Genomic DNA, 21,142 nt, shown 5'->3' with positions numbered 1-21,142 from the left:
TGCAATTCATCTATCAACTCATCAATGCGAGGAATAGGATACCTGCTCTTAATGGTTCTCTTATTTAATGCCCTGTAATCAATACACATCCGAAGCGTTCCATCCTTCTTTTTTACCAAAACAACAGAAGATGCAAAAGGTGACTTACTAGGTCGGATGTGCCCCATAGCTAGCAACTCCTCAATGGTCCTTTCAATCTCATCCTTGAGTCGCTTTGGATGTCGATATGGTGTGATCATGATAGGTTTAGCACCTTCCTCCAGTTCAATAATATGCTCAATACCTCTGTCCGGTGGCCTGCCTGGTGGAATCTCACTGAATACCTTTTCGTACTTAATCCCCAACTTCTGAATATCAGGATGATATTCCACCTTATGTTGCTCCTCCTGTGTAGGTATCAAAGTACAAACTGGTGCCCACTCTATATCATTATGCCTAGTTAATCTCTCCAGCCGCCTAAATGAGATAGTCTTGATGTCTCCATTACAGATAGCCTTTAGCACATGAATCCTACCATTTATTTCGAATTGTATCTCCATATCCTCTAATCTCAGGGTAACCACCTTCAATGAATGTAGCCACTGCATCCCAAGTACTATGTCCATGTCACCCATGTTGACCACATGATAATCCGCCTTAAACTCATAGTTGTTCAAACGCAAAGGCAAGTCTCGTACCATCCTGTCACAACGAAGAGTGTATCCATCAGCTACCTTGACTCTTAGTCCTTCGAACTCCTCAGTAATGAGTCCACGCTTCTCTACAAATCGTGCATCAATGAAATTATGCGTGGCACCTGTGTCCAACAATGTAATAACCTTCTGTCCAGCCAAGACTCCCCGAAGTCTGAAAGATCCCTCTCTCTGGATACTAGACAGTCGTGCTTCCTGTAAATGTAGCTCTGTTTCCTGCCTTTGCCCTGCACTGTCTATCTCCTGCTCTCCCTCTGCTTCATCAGAATCCTCATCATGATGTTCTGAACCATCTGAATCTGAGCCTTCGTAATAAGCCCACATTGCCCGGTTGGCCTTCCCTTTTGGCCTCATAGGACAGTCATGGCCGTACTCATACGGGCCTTTGCAATAGAAGCATAGCTTCTTCCTACGCAAGTCATTAAGTGTCTCCTTGTCCAGCCTCTTATTTTCTCCTTTAGGTAGCTGTGCCTCTCTATGAAAGGGTTTCCTGTCCTTATCTTTTCCTGAAGGGAAACTCTTTGCCTGAAATTTATTTTTAGAAGCTGAAGAGGAATCCATGTCACAAGCTTTCTTAATGGCTTCCTGCAAAGTGGGAGGGTTGAGAGCTTTAATCCACCCTCTCAACGGATCAACTAACCCATCCATAAATAAAACCAATAGCCTTCGTTCAGATACATCTGTTACTAACACTGCAAGTTTCTGAAACTCTGAAATGTATGTTTCCAATGAGCCCCACTGTTTAAGCTGGGCTAATTCCTTGAAATGGAGTTCTGGATCTTTCTTATCAAAACGTTCAATCAGTCTCTCCGTAAACTCCACATATGAGGTAATGTGTGCATGACCCATAGTGATCATACCATGATGCCACCATTCGTGTGCTAACCCATCCAGGTGAATTGTTGCATACTTAATAGCTTCTTCCTCAGACATAGGATTCAATTGAAAGCATGTGTCAAGCTTTTGAACCCAAGCTCTTGCTGTAGACTTCCCCGAGCCATCATAATATGGTAACTGTAGTTTTCCTACTTTCTTTCGTAGCTCATAGTTCTGAGTCCTGTCTTGTCCACGGGGCATATGCTTCATCCGCACATCCATATACTCTCTAAAGGTGATTGCAGCTGTAAAATCTGGTCCTCCTGCTTCCCAATCTCTCCTCAGCTGATCCTGTATGTCAGTGATCTGGGGTTCTAGTACCGGCTGCTCTGGAGCTTTAGGAAGGAACGTAGGAATCATAGGCCTCGAACTTACTGTCCGAGCTTGCTGGGGGGCATGACCGAAATTGTTCCCAATTTGTTCGCCTCCATTATGTCTCTCATCCTGATTATTCCCATTCTGATTGTGACCATTCTGATTATTTCCTCCACCTATGTTAGCGTTCAACCCCATTTGTCGAGCCATCATCTGCATCATAAGCTCCATTCTCTGATTCTGTTCTTGTGCTCTTTGTTCGGCTAATCGCTGTCCCTGTGCCAGGGTGTCTAATAACTGTAAAAATCTTTCCTCTTGCGGATCTGGACCGGCATTCCCGCCTCTATCCATATTGTAGTCGTAGTCTTGATCAAAAAATACCTCCCCTGTGTCTGTATGACTGGATTCTATGTCCACCTGGATAGATGAGCTAGACTATTCGCTCTACAAGTCAGAAATCCTATCTTGTCTTGCTTTGGTATTGCGGAAATTATAAGGCCTTTGTCGCATGCTCTGATTTTAGTGTTTTGACATTTCGTCAAACACTTTCCCTCCTATCCAGCTATTCCAAATTCCCTATAAGACCTCCACAGGATGGCAGGACTTATAGCTCTGATACCACTGTAATGACCCTCTCTATAAAGGCCAAAGAAACCCTCAAACTGAACTTAGGAATTTTGTCAAACACTTGGCGTGTAACAGTAACAATATTCAGAATATGGTAATTTCAGATTTGATACTTTCAGAATATAATCACAAAATTACAATATATATAAAGCCATTGAACTATATTTCAATTACAATGCAATAAATTCTGAAATTATTTTATTACCAATTCTGGACTGATTATTACAATGTCTGTATGACAGCAAATTTACCCAAAAATTGACATATATTTCAGAATGCAAGAACCTGGTTTGAAGAACTATGGGAGAACACCACGTTTTGCTGCAGATCGTTGATGAAGACCTCCAACCGCACCCCCAAACTGTCCTTAATTTGCTGCTGCTGCCCAAACTAGCAGGGTCGTACCAGGCCGTACCTGTACGGCTGCTGAAATAAAATAATATTAGGGTTTTGGGACCCCCAAATGCAAGGAAAATGGGCGCCTAGGGTTAGGTAGTAACCCTGTAAAACCATAAAAAATAACTCCAAGGGGTTGAGGAGATATGAGCAATTATGTGGTTCCGAACCCTGCTTTGCCAATTCTGAAAACGCACTTATTCTGTCTTCAAACTCTTGTCAAATGCTTCTCCAATGATAGGGCAAATCTGAAATCCTTATTCCAACCAAAAACAAACCCTAACAACGAATTCTCAATAAGCTCCAATGAGATGGCTGAATACCAACTCCAATTATGCAACAATTCAGGTGATATTTCACACCCTCAAAGTCGCCAATCCAAGGGAGTGATTCGTTCCCAAAGATCGAATAATTTGCAGATCCAAAGTCCACAAATGTCTTCACAATGAAGAAGTAGAAGAGTTCTCCAATCCAAGCATGTCCAAATGAGAGGCCCAGCCCTCTATTTATTCACTTTTCTAAGAAGTTGCTAGAACTTCTAGAAACATCCATTATAATTTCTCATTATAATGCACTTTTTATAATAAAGTAATTTTATAAAATAAAAAGTGCAACTCAAATTAAAATTATAACATGTGGGCCCCAATATCACATAATGATAAAATATAACCTCTTAACACTTCTTCAAGAGCAAGATATGACTATTTGATCCGCAGAATTGACTCTCTTTCCACACCATTTGCCTACGAGAGTCTGGAATAGGCAAATCCATGATCAATGCCATGTCGAACTAAAGAGGGGACTTTACATGATAAACATCACCCAGCCTCCTAGCTAGCTAATGCAGCCTTCTCCAATTCAAATGCAAACCATAGAGACTTAGCCATTGGAAGACTTTTGAAATGCTACCTAGTGAGATCAGATCACAGGTTTATGTTGTGAAGTAATCCCTAATCACAGGTAACTGCATCCTTTAGGAAATGAAATAAAGGTCTATGATAACTCACAACTCCTTGTAAAGCAATGTTTGGCCCCAATGATGACATCCAGCCTTGTGAAATGTTGTAAATGCATTCACTAACAAAAAGTGGCCTCCAAATAAATATACGCCCTGTACACTTCCAACAGTAATCTCAAATGCATTCAATGATCTCTCCATATGCAAATGCAAGACCCTATATATCTCCAGCAAATAATCTTTTTTCAAATCACACCATAGAATGAATCTCTCCTTAGATACAGTGAGCACGGTAAGGAAAATTGGTAAAGTACTTAGAACTTGATCCACAATACCTCAACTGTGGAATCAATGTACAAATCAAAACAAGACCCTTATACTTCAGCAAGGGCACACTATTCAGAAAACTTAGAAAAAGACACGAAGGCATCAAAAGCAAATAAAATATCCAAGCATGTTTTTCTCAACAAATGGGCTTGTATTTATAACCTCCAAATTCCCTTTTGTTGCCAATGTGTAACTTCACTCAAGAAGCTTCACCACACAATATTAATTAGTACCTTCCATTAGATTATTTCACTTGACTTGGCTTAACTAATTATTAAATGGCTCTTTTCAATGATAACTCAACCCTCAACTTAAATTATGATAATAATTTAGCCACTAAAAATAAAACAATTCCCAAAATACCAAAGTAATGAGAATCAGAATCGGATCGGAATCAGTAAGGCCAAATCGAATCAGCCATGAATCAACAAATTTAGAAAACCCTTGAAATTTAGAGATTTTAACAATTTAAAACTTATTTCATACACTCTTTATTGAATATAACTTAAACACACTATAACATCATCAAATAGAAGTTAACATACATAAACATGGAACATAAATGATAAATCCATCACATACGTAACTATGTTACACGTAAAATGTAAATTGTAGGCTATAGTTGAAGTAAATGGAAATCATAGGATTATAATGATTCAAATCATAGAATGTATGTAAGATAAAGATCCATAAGACATCAAATCATAAATGTATGTAAGAATCTAAGATGAAGATTCATGAAATGTATGTCTATCACAGGGTAACGTGACTCGCGGCGAGTCATGTGAGTCAGGCGAGTCAGTGAGCCGCGCTGACCTCGCCGAGTCACAATGACTCGTGACTTGTGAGCGGCGAGTCACGAGGACTGACTCGCGTGACCCGGCCTGCTTAACTCGGTCGCGACAGGCATGGAACCGAGCCTTGAAAATATAATTTTTTATATGTTTTTTTAATGTTTTTTTTATGTTTTTTTTTTACATATCTCACTCATATAACCCTAAAAGGGCTCCCATAGCAGTCTATAGTGAAAAGAAGAAAGAGAGAGAGAGGTAGAAGAGAAATAGAGGTTTCTTGTTTTGCAACCAGCTGAAAGGAGAAGAAAAGCTTGCATTTGTGACATTGGAGCTTGCATTTAGATCCTCAAGGAGTTTATAGGAGCTCTTCTCAACACTTCCCAAAGCATTTGAAAGAGGTAAGACTTGATTGTTTAGATTTTGATGATTTTTTTGTCTATGCTTATGGGTTTTTTGCATGAATTTTTTTTGTTTGTTTATGAGTTTTTTTTTTACTTTAGATCTTCATAAAATGCAATGCTGAAATGGTAATATTTGGTCTAAAATGTCTTATTGCAGCAACCTTTACATTGTTCCTTAATTAAGTCATAATGGCTTCTGGAAGTAAAAAACCCAAGCTCTCTAAAGGCAACAAAAAGATGAGTGTTGGAAGTTCACCATAGAATTTCCGGGTAGAAAGAGAACTCAAACAAGATGCCTATTTTGCAAAACCATTAATAGTGGGGGGATAAATAGATTAAAATACCATATTGCTGGCTTACGTGGTCATGATATTGAGCCTTGTGGAGCTGCATCTGTTGAGGCTCAACGTTTTTGTTATGTAGCCTTGGAAAAATATGAACAAGAAAAAGAATTTTAAAAAAAAAATTAGAAAAGTTAGCTTTGATTGGTTCTAGTTCCCTTCCACGCTCATCTGCAAATGTTTCTGAGTCAGTAGGCTGTGTTGGAGAAGGTTCTTCCCGTCCCCCCTATCGTCCTAGTGCTTCTGTTGCTCGTGCTTCTTCTACATCTATTCCTTACACTTCTAGTGATGCTACTGCTGCTGCCCCTTCTAGTAGTGCTGCTCTTCTTCGTCCTAGAGTCAGAAAATCTAGTAAGTTGGACAACTTTTTTGTACCGCGTACCACTCCTAGTGCACAACCCTCACTTGAGAGCATGGGTTGGAATAGGGAGATACATGAAGCTGGAGTAAGAGCAATTTGCAAGTTTTGGTTTTTCTGCGACATTCCATTTATAGCAGCCAGGTACTTCAAATTTTCAACTTCATTTATATTTTATTGTTTTACGTTTTAAGTTTTAAAATTTATATTCAATTTTATACTTTTAACTTGATGTTGAAAATTTGAAATATGCTAATTAAAATGTTTTTATAAATGTAATAGGACTCCTTATTGGCAGGGGATGATTGATGCAGTTTCCATCTGTGGTGCGAGGTTCAAAGCCCCCACTGAAGATGAGTTGAGTGGCCCCCTCTTGCTAGATATGGTTGAGGAGATGAAACTTGAGTTGGAGGACCACAAAAAGATTTGGAGCCAAAAGGGGTGTACCATCATGACAGATGGATGGACAAATAGGAGGTCCAGAACCCTCCTAAATTTTCTTGTTTCTAGCGGAGGTAATTAATCATGCTCTACTTCTTGAAGTCTAAAATTTAATGTATACTATTATTGAATAACGAAAATTTTGTTTTATTAAGTATTGATTCTTGATTCTTGAATGATAATTATTTTGTTTAATTTTCACTTTCAGGATCCACCATGTTTTTGAGGTCCATAGATGCTTCTTCATGTGTGAAAAATGCAAAATTCTTATGTGAGACTATTGAGGAGGTCATAAGGGAGGTGGGGGAAAACAATGTTGTCCAAGTGGTGACAAATAATGCAGCTAATTATGTTGCTGCAGGTAAAATTTGAACTTCTAACTTTCTAAGTTCTACTTCTAAAAAATTTGTTTTAGTTTTTCATTAAATTTTGAAAATTAAAAGTTTTTTAATGCATCAAAAATTTTCATTGTTTACTAACTAATTTAAAACTGCTGCAAGAAAACTATTGATGGAGAGACACCCAAAAATCTTTTGGACTCCATGTGCGGCCCATTGCATCGACCTCATGTTAGAGGATATTGGCAAGCTTGTATAAGTGAAATCATGTGTTACCAAAGCCAAAAATCTTTGTAAGTTCATCTATAATCATGCCTTGGTCCTCAGCACTATGAGGAAATACACGAAGGGAAAGGAGTTGGCTCGTCCTGGTATCACAAGATTTGCCTCTAACTTTATCACACTAAAATCCTTGCTGAGTTCAAGGTTAGAGTTGAGGTGCATGTTTGTTGGTCCAGAATGGAGTTCCTCCTCCTTTGCGAGCAGCCCTGCAAGGATAGATGCAACAAAATGCATTTATGATGATGATGATTTTTGGGAGCCATGTTCGAAGATTGTGGAGGTAATTTTAAATTTAAATTTTAAATTTTAAAAGCTTAAGTCTTAAAATTTTATAAATTAATTTGTCTCATACATATTTTTGTTTTATTTTCATTGTGCAACTTTGCAAAGTTTCATCATTCACTAAATTGTTTTTTTGTTTAATTGTTTTGTAGATCACCGAGCCCCTTGTAGCCCTCCTACGAGTTGTTGATGGCGAGAAGCCCTCTATGGGCTACATTTATGAGGGCATGGATAGGGTCAAGGAGACTATTAAGGCCAAATATGTAGGAGTTGAGGAAAACTATGGCCCTATTTGGGACATAATTGATAGGAGATGGAAAAATTAGCTTCATAAGCCCATCCATGCAGCAGCCTATTACCTCAATCCAGCATACCGTTTCCTTGATGATTTCAAGGCAGATGAGGAGGTTCTTAGTGGCCTATACACAGTGGTATCGAAGATGTCCCCTAATCCCATAGATATATTGCTTGAGATGGATAATTGATAGGAGATGGCAAAATTAGCTTCATAAACCCATCCACGCAGCAACCTATTACCTCAATCCGGCATACCGTTTCCTTGATGATTTCAAGGCAGATGAGGAGGTTCTTAGTGGCCTATACACAGTGGTATCGAAGATGTCCCCTAATTCCACAGATATATTGCTTGAGATGGATGCCTATAATAATGCATTAGGGCCCATTTTTTCAAGTCAAATTTGCAAAGAAGGTCGTACAAAATTGCAGCCAGGTAAAGATTGCAGCTAAAGCCTTATACAATCTAGTTTATAAATTTCTAGCTTTAAACTTAAAGTTCAAATTTTGAAATGAGACTAATATTTTTTTGTTTTCCTTTTTTCAAAATTCAGATAGATGGTGGCAAATGTTTGGGCCTTCAACCAAAAACCTTCAGCAAATTGCCATCCGCATTTTGAGCCAGCCAAGTAGCGCTTCTGGATGTGAGCGCAACTGGAGCATGTTCGAGCACATCCACTCGAAGAGGCGTAATAGGTTGTCTGTGCAAAAAATGAATAGTCTAGTCTTTGTGCACTACAACCTGCGCATTAGGATTAGGGAGATTTTGGATAGTGACACCTCTCCGATTACTCTAGAGGAGGTTGATCCAGAGTTTGAATGGATCACTGAGGCTACTGATCCTGTCTTTGATGATGAGGACCTACAGTGGCTTGACCAGGCAGATAGAGAGGGCCAGGCTGAGGCTGTGGCTATGGCAGCAGAGGACCAAAGAGCTCCAGTTGTTCCTAGTGGCAGCTCACAGACATTGGCAGAGCTAGAGGCAGAGAGTACAGTTGATCCTAGAGGCACCTCACGAGCTGATGCTATGGCTACTGAGACATCCAGGACCTACCTTAGACACCTTACTAAGAGGCATTTTGTAGATTATACTGAGCCTGAGCCTGAGGTTGAGGCTGAGGTTGGGGATGAGGATGAGGATGACGATGACGATGATGATGAGGATGACGATGAGGATGAGGATGATGATGAGGACTTTGACTAGGAGCCATAGTTGTAGACTTATAGTCTTGTTTTAACTTTTTGTTTAACAGTTTAACAGTAACTTAATATATGATCAGCATTTGGAACATTTGAATTTGATGATGACTATTGAATCTTGATGTGTTGGATTTCATAATGCATAAATGATAATACATATACATTTTGATGGTTTGCATGGATTTATCTTAGTTTGACTTTAATTACTAGTAATATAGTATTTACTTTTAGCAATTTACCTTTGTAAGTTTGTAACTTTGTAGTTTGTAGTATTGTACATATGTAATCGATGTTTGACTTTTAAGTTTTAAGTTTTTAACTTTAAGTATGTGGCATGTGCATTATGATCAAATTATCTTCTATTTAATGATGTTATTGTGTCTTTACACTTTATTCAATAATGGGTGCATGGAATGTTCTTTAAATCTTAAAAAATCTCAAAATTTCAAGGTTTTTTCACTTTGCCGAGTCACCGCCGAGCCGGGTCACGAGGCAGAGCTGGGTCACGAGTCAAGTTACCCTTGCTGAGTCCGAGCCGAGTCCGAGTCTCATTACACTGGTCTATCTATCAATATCTATAAACAAAATGAAAAAACAAGGCTTTAGCTCAAGCCTCATCATCATCCTCAAGCTCGATCGTAGCCTCATCTCAGCCTCTGAGTATCCAGTCTACCTTCTAGAAAGGCATCTAAGGTAGGTCCTAGAGGACTGCTGAGCCATAGACCCCACATGTAAGATGCGCTCATGAACAACATTACTAGGGCCTATTTCTGTGTGTGCGCATGTGTGTCTACCAGTGCCTGAATGTGCTCTAGCTACCTCCTCTGCCATGGCTATAGCCCTAGCCTCTCTATCCACCTAGTCAACTCACTCATGGTCTTTCTCAATGAAGACTGGATCCATAGCCTCAGTGAGCCACTCTGATTCTGGATCAATTTCTTCCAAAATGATCGAAGAGGAGTCAACACCCAAAATCTGTCTGATCCTAAAACAAAGCTTGTAATGAACAAAGACAAGATCATTCAACCTCCAGACAATCAACCTATTTCTCCTCTTCCAGTGGATGTGCTCGATCATGGACCAACTGCGCTCACATCCAGGAGTGCTACTTGGATAACTCAGAATACCGATGGTAATTTTTTGAAGTTTTAGGGTTGTGGGCCCAAACATTTGCCACTATCTATCTGAAATAAAGGAAAAAAAAAACAAGTAATCTCATTTACAACTTTAAAATTACATAATCAAAAATTAAAATGCACAACTTTTCAGCCATAAACTTAAGATTCATGAATATATTATTTTTACCTAGTTGTATTGTTGTTTGAGCATCTATGGCCATCCTGCCAAAGAAAAATGGCCCTTCTTTATTATTGAATTTGTCTAGCTCAATGGTTGTAGTTGTGCTATCCTCATCGCTATTCAACCTCTGGATCACTGTATATAGGCCAGTGAGAACCTCCTCATCCACCTTGAAGTTAGGACGCAAACGAAATGTCGGATTCAGATAATAAGTTGTTGTATGGATGGGTTGGTGTTGTTGATTCTATCGTCTCCTATCAATGATCCCCCAAATAGGGGCATACTTCTCCTACACTCCTGCATACTAGGCTCTAATGGCCTCCTTGGCCCTATCCATGTCCTCATATATGTAGCCCATAGAGGGCTTCTCCCCATCAACAAGTCGTAGGAGAGATACAAGGGGCTTAGTGACCTACATATAATGTAAAAAAACATTTGAGTCAAAACTTAAATATAAAATAATAAAACTAAAACTAAAACTAAATCATTAAACAATTAAATAATAAATATTAAATGCTAAATAATAAATACTAAAATACTAAATGTTAAATTGTAATAACTTTACCTTAAGGATTTCTTTAGCAGGTTTCCAAAAACCATCATCATCAAAGATGTAATTCACTACATCTACCCCTGTAGTGGTCGTAACATAGGAAGATGTAATCCACTCCCATCCAACAAACACGCTCCTCAAATTGTCCCTTGATGTCAACAAGGACTGCAATGTGATGAAATTTGAGGCAAACCCCGTAATGCCTAAACAAGCTAACTCCCTACCTCCTATGTAGTCCCTCATTGTGTTAAGGATGAATGAATGATTGTAGATAAACTTGCATATACTTTTTCCCCTTTCAACACATGATTTGACCCACTCAAGCTTGTCAATTTCCTCCAACATGAGGTCAAGGCAATGTACCGCACAAGGAGACCAAAATATGGTGGGGTGTCTCTCCATCAAAAGTTTACCTACAACAATTTAAAATTAATTAGAAATTCAAACATGTTAGGAAACTTAGAATTAGAAAAAGTTCAAAATTCAAATAAATGTATTTTCAAAACTTGAAAAGTTAAAGTTTACCTGTAGCAACATAACTTGTTGCATTATCCGTCACCACCTGCACCACATTTTGTTCCCTTGCCTCTGATATGACTTCCTCAATAACTTCAAATAATTGTGGCATTTTTTATATGAGCGAAAGCATCAGTGGATTCGAGGAATATGGTATATCCGACAAAACAATGAATTATCATGGATCATCAAAAAATTAAAATTTGAAATATTCAATCACGACTCACAATTCACAATGTATGTAGCAAAGTAGAATAATCAATCACCTCCACAGAAAACAAAAAAATTGAGGAGTGTTCTATTCTTCCTATCCGTCCAACCATCAGTCATGATGGTGCAACTCTTTTTGATCCACTCCTTTCAGTGGTCCTCAAGCTCAACCTTCATATCATCAACTATTTCATCTAAGAGGTAACCACTCAACTCAGCCTCGGTTGGGGCTTTAAACTCTGGACCACAAATAGCAACTGCATCTATCATGTTTTGCCAATAAGGAGCCCTATCACAAATAAATTATGATTAGAAATTTAGGTGACAAATCATTATGCAAGCTTGTAAAGTGAATCTACAATTAATCAATGAATCATAAAACAAGTGGATATAATTAGAATTTTACTTTTACCTTAAAGAAAAAAAATAAAAAAGAATCAATTACCTAGCTGCAATAAATGGAATGTTGCAAAACTACCAAAATTTGCAAATTTCTTTTCTGGCAACATCATGAATCTCCTTGTTCAAACCCATGGCCTGAAGGGTGGGTTGTGAGATAGGAGTAGTGTGGGGCACAAAGTAACTATCCAATCTATTCTTCCACACTCTAGGCTGCAATAGGTTGGACTCAATCTCAATATAAGACCGACTAGCACTAGCACTAGCATGAGCACTAGAACTAGGACAAAAAGGAGACCTGGAAGAACCCTCTCCAACAAAACCTACGGATGCGGATGTAGATGCGGGTACGGGAGGATGGAAGCCAATAGCCCTTAACCCTTCAAGTTGTCTTTTCTTATTCAATTTCTCTTGTTCATATTTTTGAATTTTTCTAATGTCACTAAACAAGTGCATTTTACCTCAACTTTTTGTTGAGTGCAAATTGTAATATCATCTCCAGGTATGGCAACAATGTGGTATTTGAATCAATAAATACTACTAGAATTTATTTCTTTACAAAACATACATTTTGTTTGAAATTTGGTTCTTCCAGGAAAGTCTTCAGTACATTTCCAACATTCATCTTTTTTACCCATTGTGGAAAATGAAAGTTAAGGTTGTTGCAATAAGAAAATTCAAGTAAAACCTCAAAGTTTGAAACTAATAAACAAAAGTTACAAAACAACAAACCCTACTTTGCAATTTAGCAAAACTATAAAAATTCAAGATTTGCAAATGAAAACTAAAAAAAGTTAACAAAAAATGCATAATACACTAACATGCAAAAAAAATCAATAATTACCTCTTGCAAATGAGTTGAGTGTTGCTATTGACTCCTTAATGCTCCCAATGCAATCTTATGGCCTCCCCAATGGACTTTTGATCTCTTTGGTGCTCTTCATTCTTGTTGGTTGCAAACATGTGATTTTTCTTCTCTTCTTCTCTCTCACTTTTCCTCTCTTCTACTCATGCTAAACAATTAAAAGGCCCTTTAGGGTTAAAACAAAGAGGAAAGGCAAAAAAAACTATTTAAAAAACATATGTTTTTATTAAAAAAATGTCTTTACTTTTGGCTACTCATGCGGCCGATTCATCGGGCCAATTCATGCAATTTTTTGCATGAATCGCATGAATCGGCGATTCATGACAAGAAATTGGTGATTCAATTCACCGGCTCCAAAAAAATCGTCATGCATGAATCAAATTGCCAAACCGGCGATTCTGGTGATTCTCGAAACTATGCAAAACACTCATTTGAATATGTCATCTAAAATAAGAGTCATACCTATTATTTCTCTGTGTGACCAAATGCACTTTCCAAAAATAGAAAGGGTTCATCTCAATCAACACCAACTTACCACAAATAGTAAGTAGATAAAACTAAACCCAAATGAAGTCCAATCTGAGCCAAACAAAGACCGACTTGTAGCTTATTGAATTGTGGAGAAGATAAGACCCTCCCAAGCCAAGCCATTGCCTCAGAAGACCCTCTATCCACAATGATTAGCCTATGAAGATCACAATAATAGGCTAATCTCAGAACTCTTATGTTAGCAAAAATCGGGACATTAGAGAAGATATCCACCATTTTGATATCATGATTATTGGCCTCCAAAATATCAACATATGATATTCACCAAATACTCTGGGTAATGGCCTGTAGAGTATCAACACATGATATTCACAAAGTACTCAATAAGGTAATGACCTGCAGAATATCAACGCATGATATTCACCAGATACCTATCATATATCTATACAAACTGTTGGAATCACTGTTGTTGTTACACCAAAAGCTGGAGCTATCAATGAACGTCACAACAACAAAAGACAAAGATCCACAGGAGGTGGTTAAGCACATGTAACAAATCCATCGGTTTATGCTGAATCGTACCTTCACCTAGAGGGGACAGAAGCACCAACCCAACAATCCCCCCTCAACATGACCCAAGGAATTTGAACCTGTAACCCAACACTCTAATACTACTTGTTGGAATCACTATTGTCGTTATACCAAAAGCTCAACCTGTCAATAAACATCACAACAGCTAGAGACAATTATCCATGGGAGGTGGTTAAGCACATGTCACAAATCCATCAGTCTATGCTAAACGGTACCTTCACCTAGAGGGGGTAGAAGCACCAACCTCCCAACACAAACAACTCATAGATCGTCAAGTGAATGACATCTAACACTTGTTGATTTACAAAATATAGTTTATCATGATTTATTTCACTATTCACATAAAACATATATCATGATTTAAGATATTGTAAGATCATCACCTTCCAATAACTCCTCCAAATACAAGTGATATCATTTGGAAGTCATCACTTCCTCATGATGTACACAGGGGGTAGGCCCATTAAAATCATATAGTCGCACACATGGACTTCCAAACTCCCTCTAAATATCAATCATCTAAGCTCCTCATCCAAAGTTGCCTTTGAAGAAGTGTGTCAATCATTTGAGCTCCTCATCCAAAATTGTCTTTGAAGAAGTGTCAAACTCCCTCTGAATCTGATATCAATCTTCCCTTTCCTACTAGACCATACTCATAAAGAAAACAAAAGATCAAGGCATATAGCTCTTATAATACATATAGAAATATAAATAAGAGATTAACTACAAAAATAAACATAGATCTCAAGATCTAATAATCAGAAAATACTTATCTCTTTAAAGGATAATGCCAGAATGATGAATCCCCTTAGAGTTTGGGACTGATTTTAGTGTAAGAGAGTTCCTCCTCATCAAGACTCTACTTCACATACTTTTACATTCTCGTATCTTCCACTCACATATATATTCCCTTCAATACACCTCTTTTTCTATAAATTGCTAATGAAGCAATCCATATTTATATCCCACTCGGAGGGTATGACTTTTCAGGAGTCACATTATTAAAAATAAATAATCACACTTTAATGAGTATAGTAATTAACTCATTGCACCATACCTTTTTAATAATTTCATTGATCATTTTAACTAATATCATTTTAGTTTCCAAATCATATATCACTGCCTTATATATGTGACTACCTCCTTTAATATTGAGATATTTATTACCGCTTTTTTTTTGTGTTTGCTATGTCTCAATGAGCGTTCATCATGGATGTTTTTGACTCCATCACGGTTTCTGGTTTTTTATTAATTCCTGATTTCTATGATAAGAGACTCAGGAGTGTGGATGTCACTTCCCATTTTCCTCAATTCTTGATACTACCTCAGTATTTTCTTAATACCCACCGCTATTGTAATACAATTGTGCGCCATGTCTTATAATAATTTGGCGAGTCTACTGTTCAAGGTGAAGGCGTATATATACTCAAGAGAATTACTTTCCTTGTATGTTTATTGCTTGGTTGAGCCAATATCCATTTTTGCTGATACATATTACACCCGATAAGTTCATTTTGGAACCATTAATCTGTCTTCCTCCAAAAGATGGATTTATTGTTAATCAATATTCTGATTCAATGTGTTCCCACAGTAATTCTTTATCACATGTTTAAACGTGATCTTTTCTGCAGTAAATGACCCCTTGAAACAATCCATCCACTGCTTGCCGCTTTCTTGCTTTTTATCTAATCAATCAAGAATGTACAGTGTTGCTGCTAGAGACTCTAGTTTCTGAGTTATTTGTCCCTGATTATACTGATGTCACTTAATACCTTTGACAGTGATTGGCTTGTGGTGAAAATTATAGTTCACTCCTCTCCCGACAAATATATTAATTTATAGGTTCTCTAATATCTTTGTTAACATCTGCCCTCTATCTCTAGTGTCGTCTGAATTCCCTTAACCAAAATAATTGGTATGTCCAACATAGTAATGGCAGCTCTGGTCTGTATTAGCTCCAGCTCTGTGCATGAATGAAATAGTTGCTAAATATATGCTTGACAATAACTTCCTCCCCATACTTATCTTTTTGTTCTATATGTCCATTGTGTTTCTTGTTTTTTCTTTAGTATTCAGATGCTCGTTAACTTTATCATTTGGATGTTATATCCCTTAAAACTAATCGTATTTTTGCATTGCTTCCATGTCGAACTTATTAAAGCTTGATTTTTGTTCTTTTTCCTTAATATATTCAATATTTTATTATTCACTTATACATTTGCAGTTCGGCTCTAATACCATGTTGATTTATCAGGACCACTGCAAATGTATTAACATTGCCTCTTTGGTATATGTTTTCCAAGAGCAGCGATCTCTCTTATATTGTGGAAAACACATGGAGAGACACGTCCTTTCATGGGACATGTCTATTCATTATTATTTAATTAATATAACAATTACTTATTTAACAATATATATTATAGTTATACAATTACTTATTCAATATTTTATTATTCACTTGTACATTTGTTGTCCGGCTCTTATACCATGTTGATTTATCTAGATCACTACAAATGTATTAACATTGCCTCTTTGGTATATGTTTTCCAAGAGCAGCGATCTCTCTTATATTGTGGAAAACACGTGGAGAGACATTTCCTTTCATGGGACATGTTTATCCATTATTATTTAACTATATAACAATTACTTATTTTATATATATATATATATCTTCAATTTAGTCTCCTGGGTTTATCCAACTGAAGCTACCAAACATTAACAGATTACAAATTGCATTGTATGATTAGTGTGAACCTCATTTTGGGCATCGTTTGATTATGAGCATTCATTTCAATTTTGCAAGTACTACATATTTGAATGAATTATTTGCAATATGAAAATCTTTCACTACATTAGAGGACTGCACTCTTTCTATAGCATTGTGAGCTATATCTAGTTGAGTAGAAGTAGTTCCATAAGGAATTCGTTTATCCATTCATTATCTGTTAATGTCACTATCCTTAGGGAGTAGATTCTATTCCTCTAAAACCTTATCATTTTTTTTGAACTTCAAGTCAATTTAGTATTCAAGTTCCAATTACTCAAAGGGAGATAAGAGAAGATGAGATAATGATATTAATGTCCAAAAAAAGACCAAAAGAGATCTATGGGACTGAAAAGATTACAACAATGAAGCAAACCCCAACAGGAGCATACAAAGATGTCCGAACAAAACAAAAATAGCTAAAGAAATAACCATAAAGAACAGAGACCAAGAAAGCGCTAGGAGTCTTTCTTGGGTGAAAAGAAATTTGTCACAGAATGAAACAAATGCCGATGTGAAGAGGCAATGCCTTGTCTCTGTCCACTACCAGACGAACGTTGCTGACGCAAGTAGTCGGAACGGGATCTGACACATCTGGAAGGCTCGATAGCCCGAAGAGAGCTGGAAGACCTTTTCACACCACGCAAAGGAGATAATGGTGTAAAGAAGGCAGTAATGAGCTGAGCAGATGAGTGTCAGTGGGGAAGCAGTGTCTAGATCATGCTATCACGGAGCGTGGCGGCCTCACAAATATAAAGAGAAAGACATCTTTGATCATAGTAGCTGAAAAAGTCATGGAGAGAAAAGCATTCCCTAAATAAGCAAAAGAATCTCCCTCTAATCTCATAGTAGATGGGACAACGAAAAAGGAAATGAGCCTCATTCTCCACCTCTCCTAAAGTACAGAGCATACAAATCCGCTCCCCGCAATCAATATGATGATCTATCTGAGCTCGAAGACGGTGGGAGCCAACTCTAAAAGAACCTAAAGAGATTCGCAAAGCATGAGACCACCGTCATGAGAGATAGCTAGGACGGGCAATGATCCCATCAGAAATCACCAAAAAGTGCTCTGCATAAAAAGACATACGCGGACGCAGCCCGCCAGGAGGTTTAACCCAGGTAGTAGTAATGTAAAGTCTATAGATATCAAGATAGACATGCTCATTTAACTCCTGATGAGAAGGGAGAAGATGAGCAGGGGCATCCAAAGAAAACTAAAAAGGAGGGAGATGAGCCATGTCAATCCCGATCGAACTCCACAAAGAAGAAACCTACGCATACCAACAATGCGCATGAGAACCAGTCTCAGCTTCCGCAATGGAGACAGAAGAGCAGTAAGCTAAGTAGGAGTAACGGTTCTTATCCCCATCTGTATCAGCAAACCCACGAAGATGATGAAGGAATCAAACCAAATCAAAAATGGCCACGAGTCTGAAAGGATGAACACCAAACTCAGCAAAAATGATACTGTGAGGAATGAACTTGTGACATCTGATGATGTGCCTCAAGAACAAAGTCTGAATCCGCTCAACCGAGGCCCAATCTGAGCTAAGAAGAGAGGGGCCCCAAACCACAGAGCCGTAAAGGACAGTCGATCGCACCAAAACATCTAAGAGGGATAACTTAGACGAGGTATCCTGAAAGTGATGTCTGAAACACTGTTTCTCAAGCAAAGCAAGAGAACCCATTCCCTTATTAACTTTGGGCTGAATAGCAGGTTTCATACTGAAATGCGGACCAGAAAACATGACCCTCAAATAAGTGTAGGATGAAGTGATCTCAATCTCCTATCCCTGAAAAATGAAGTGAAGATGAGAGGTCTTTAAACAGTTAGAGACCATGATCCGAGTCTTACCCAAGTTAACCACAAGCTGTCTCTGATCGCAAAATAAAGCCAAACCGTCAAGAAGTCTTTGCAATCTATCTGGAGAAGAAGCAAGGAGAATCACATCATCCGCAAAAAGAAGGCTAGAAATCAAGACTTGATGAAGATAACAACTGTCTCCTGGGAGCGAAGACTTCAAGAGAAAGTCCTCAAGCTCATCAATATACAACACAAACAAAGTAGGAGAGAGAGGGCAACCCTGCTTAACCCCAATAGTGTTATGGATCGGATCCGAGAAGCCCTCCGAAGTCCGAAATCTGCCAACTATAGTCTCATACAGTCTCATAATAGCGATACGAAGCATCTCAAAAATATCAATCTCCCTAAGTCTATCAAACAGGGCCACCCTAGGGACAGAATCGAAAGCTTTGCGAAAGTCAACAAAGCAACAATAAACCTTCTCTGTCCACTTATGATTACCGGTAAATCACTTCATTTCACTGAGTCTATGTCCAACATAAAGTTACATGTTTGCAATGTAAATCTTGGGGTTGCCTTATTTGACCACACAATTTCACATTGTTTAGCATTTGAGGTTTCCTTGTTCAAAAGAGGTTAGAATAATGTCACAAAACACATATCAATAAAAGGCAGATGCTAGAAGAGAACTCTAAAGGAAAAGCAACATGATGAGAATTTTAATTGGTTTTATGTTTTAAAAGACTTGCTTTGAAAAACAGGAATTTATTTGATTTTCCCTCTAGTAATGGGTCATCCAATGTAGTCTTGTTAGAGGATAGAAGGAATAATATCAGAAGTTTTCTATGGAGGTTCAACAATACGGGCAAATGGATATAGATTTACTCTCTCAAATGCTAGACGTATCTGAACTATGTGGAGCCTTGATCTTAAAAGAGTGTAATGTCCTCTTTCTATTGTTCATTGCAAGATGTTGACATTATCCTATTCACCGTGGTTTTGTAGGCTAATCAAGACATATAAGGGACTTATAGGCAAATTGGCCTATGCAGTTTCAGTTATAAATCATTCTGAGGTGTTTTGAAAATTTTGGGCATATTTACTATTTATAGTGAGTCATTTTGGACATAATGACCTCTAGTAGCAGTGACATGTCAACGGTGAATGTTCTATATTAACAAGAGGATTTATTTATCATTAATATGATATCTTATGCATTATTAAAGTCATTTTATAAAGCTGGATTTAATTATCTAACTTTACTAATGAACAGTCTATAGTTGTAAGAAATATTTAGAATTAAAGGTCCCCTTTATAACCCATCAAAGACATGAGTTTGAAAAGGATGTTATGTCTATTTATCTACATTGACAAAAAGATTGTGTGAGCTCTTGTGGGCACATTATAAATTAGACTCAAGAGCTCTCTTTCAGCATGCATGGAAGTATATGAGATTTATGAATTTGGTTGGAGAATACATATTCGTGGGCTAAGAGGATGGAATCCCTTTTCGATGTTATTCTCTTCATTGTTTAGAGATACAGTCTGGAGAATTCTTGGGAATACTTAAGCACTATAGCTATTACTCAGTGTAACACGGGGACGCGTCCCCCCCCCAAAACTGGGCCGTTTCGGAGAGGGGACGTCCCCGGGACGGGGGGGGCGGCGTTTTGGGCGGCGCCACTTAGAGCGCCACCACCGCCGGAGACAGGGAGACGTCTCCGAGACGGCTAGAGGTCTCCGAGACGAGGGAGACGTCTTCGAGACGGCTACACGTCTCCGAGTGTGGGGGTGCGGGGGGACGCCAAGGAGTCTCCTTCATTGAGGGGGGACGCCAAGAAGTCTCCTTCATTGTGGGGGACGCAAAGGAGTCTCCATTGATTTGACATTTTGATTTGGACTCTAGGAGACTTGTAGTTTTTGTTTGCATTATATACTTATTTTGATATCATGATTCATGGCACATGATACTTATTGTAATCATCTTTATGTCATGACTCATATGATCATTGATTACTATTAGATAGTAGAATCTAGATACTCATACTATTGATTTGAAGGCTGATATATAGAGTTTAGACTAATATTTATTATTTGCTGATGTTCAATGTTTAATGTTCATTGTTTGTTTGTCATTTGATCATGAATCATGATATTCCAGTTGATATGGTATATGCTATACCATATACACCCCTACTCCTTCCGCCACCCCCCATCCCCCGCCGTCCCCAAATCAAGGCCCCTCTGTCCCCCCGTCTCGGAAACTTGTCCCCCCGTCCCCCCATCTCCCAGGGCGGTGTAACTATGCTATTACTTCACTTCATGAGATCTCAAAAATCAAAATGTTTCTATTGAGCCATTGGTGGGGTTACTTGAAGTAGTATTGCCTAATAATTATCACTACATGATAACCGAGGGTACTAGGAGCTTATAATCTGAGTTTGTTGGTTGTACAAGTCTGGTCAAGTGTCGTACAGTCTATTAAACAGCTACAGGCAGGCTGTACAAAGTTCGAAGCTAAAGTGAGTTTTGGATGCATAGAGGAGGTTCAAACTGAACTGGAAGGACATTTCTGAGGTCTGGAAACTTGTGGATAAAGCTTTCATGCACATTCATTGTTGGCCAAACCCATTTTTTGCTAAAGGGAGACATCTAGGATTGGATAGCTAAGGATTGCAGACTTACAACTTGTCATTTTAAATCATTCCCTAACTGTAAATGGGTGTG

At 38.1% G+C, this 21,142-nt stretch overlaps 2 protein-coding genes across 6 annotated transcripts in view; one reads left to right on the top strand and one right to left on the bottom strand.

Moving 5' to 3' along the window:
• LOC149554800 (uncharacterized) overlaps nt 1–21,142 on the bottom strand; it is a 309,622-nt gene that overhangs the window by 260,302 nt on the left and 28,178 nt on the right. The window lies entirely within an intron of this gene.
• Nucleotides 7,130–7,754, top strand: LOC149554801 (uncharacterized). The gene is made up of 2 exons (XM_089833591.1): nt 7,130–7,426; nt 7,581–7,754. Exons 1-2 carry the CDS (start codon nt 7,196–7,198, stop codon nt 7,752–7,754), a joined length of 405 nt encoding a protein of 134 aa, XP_089689717.1. The 5' UTR covers nt 7,130–7,195.

Source organism: Cupressus sempervirens, chromosome 5 (genome assembly GCF_028749045.1).
Source record: "Cupressus sempervirens isolate cs-2001-9-10 chromosome 5, ASM2874904v1, whole genome shotgun sequence".
Lineage (NCBI taxonomy): Eukaryota > Viridiplantae > Streptophyta > Pinopsida > Cupressales > Cupressaceae > Cupressus > Cupressus sempervirens.
Note: the sequence above shows the minus strand (reverse complement) of the source record. Positions and strands in the feature narration are given on the sequence as shown.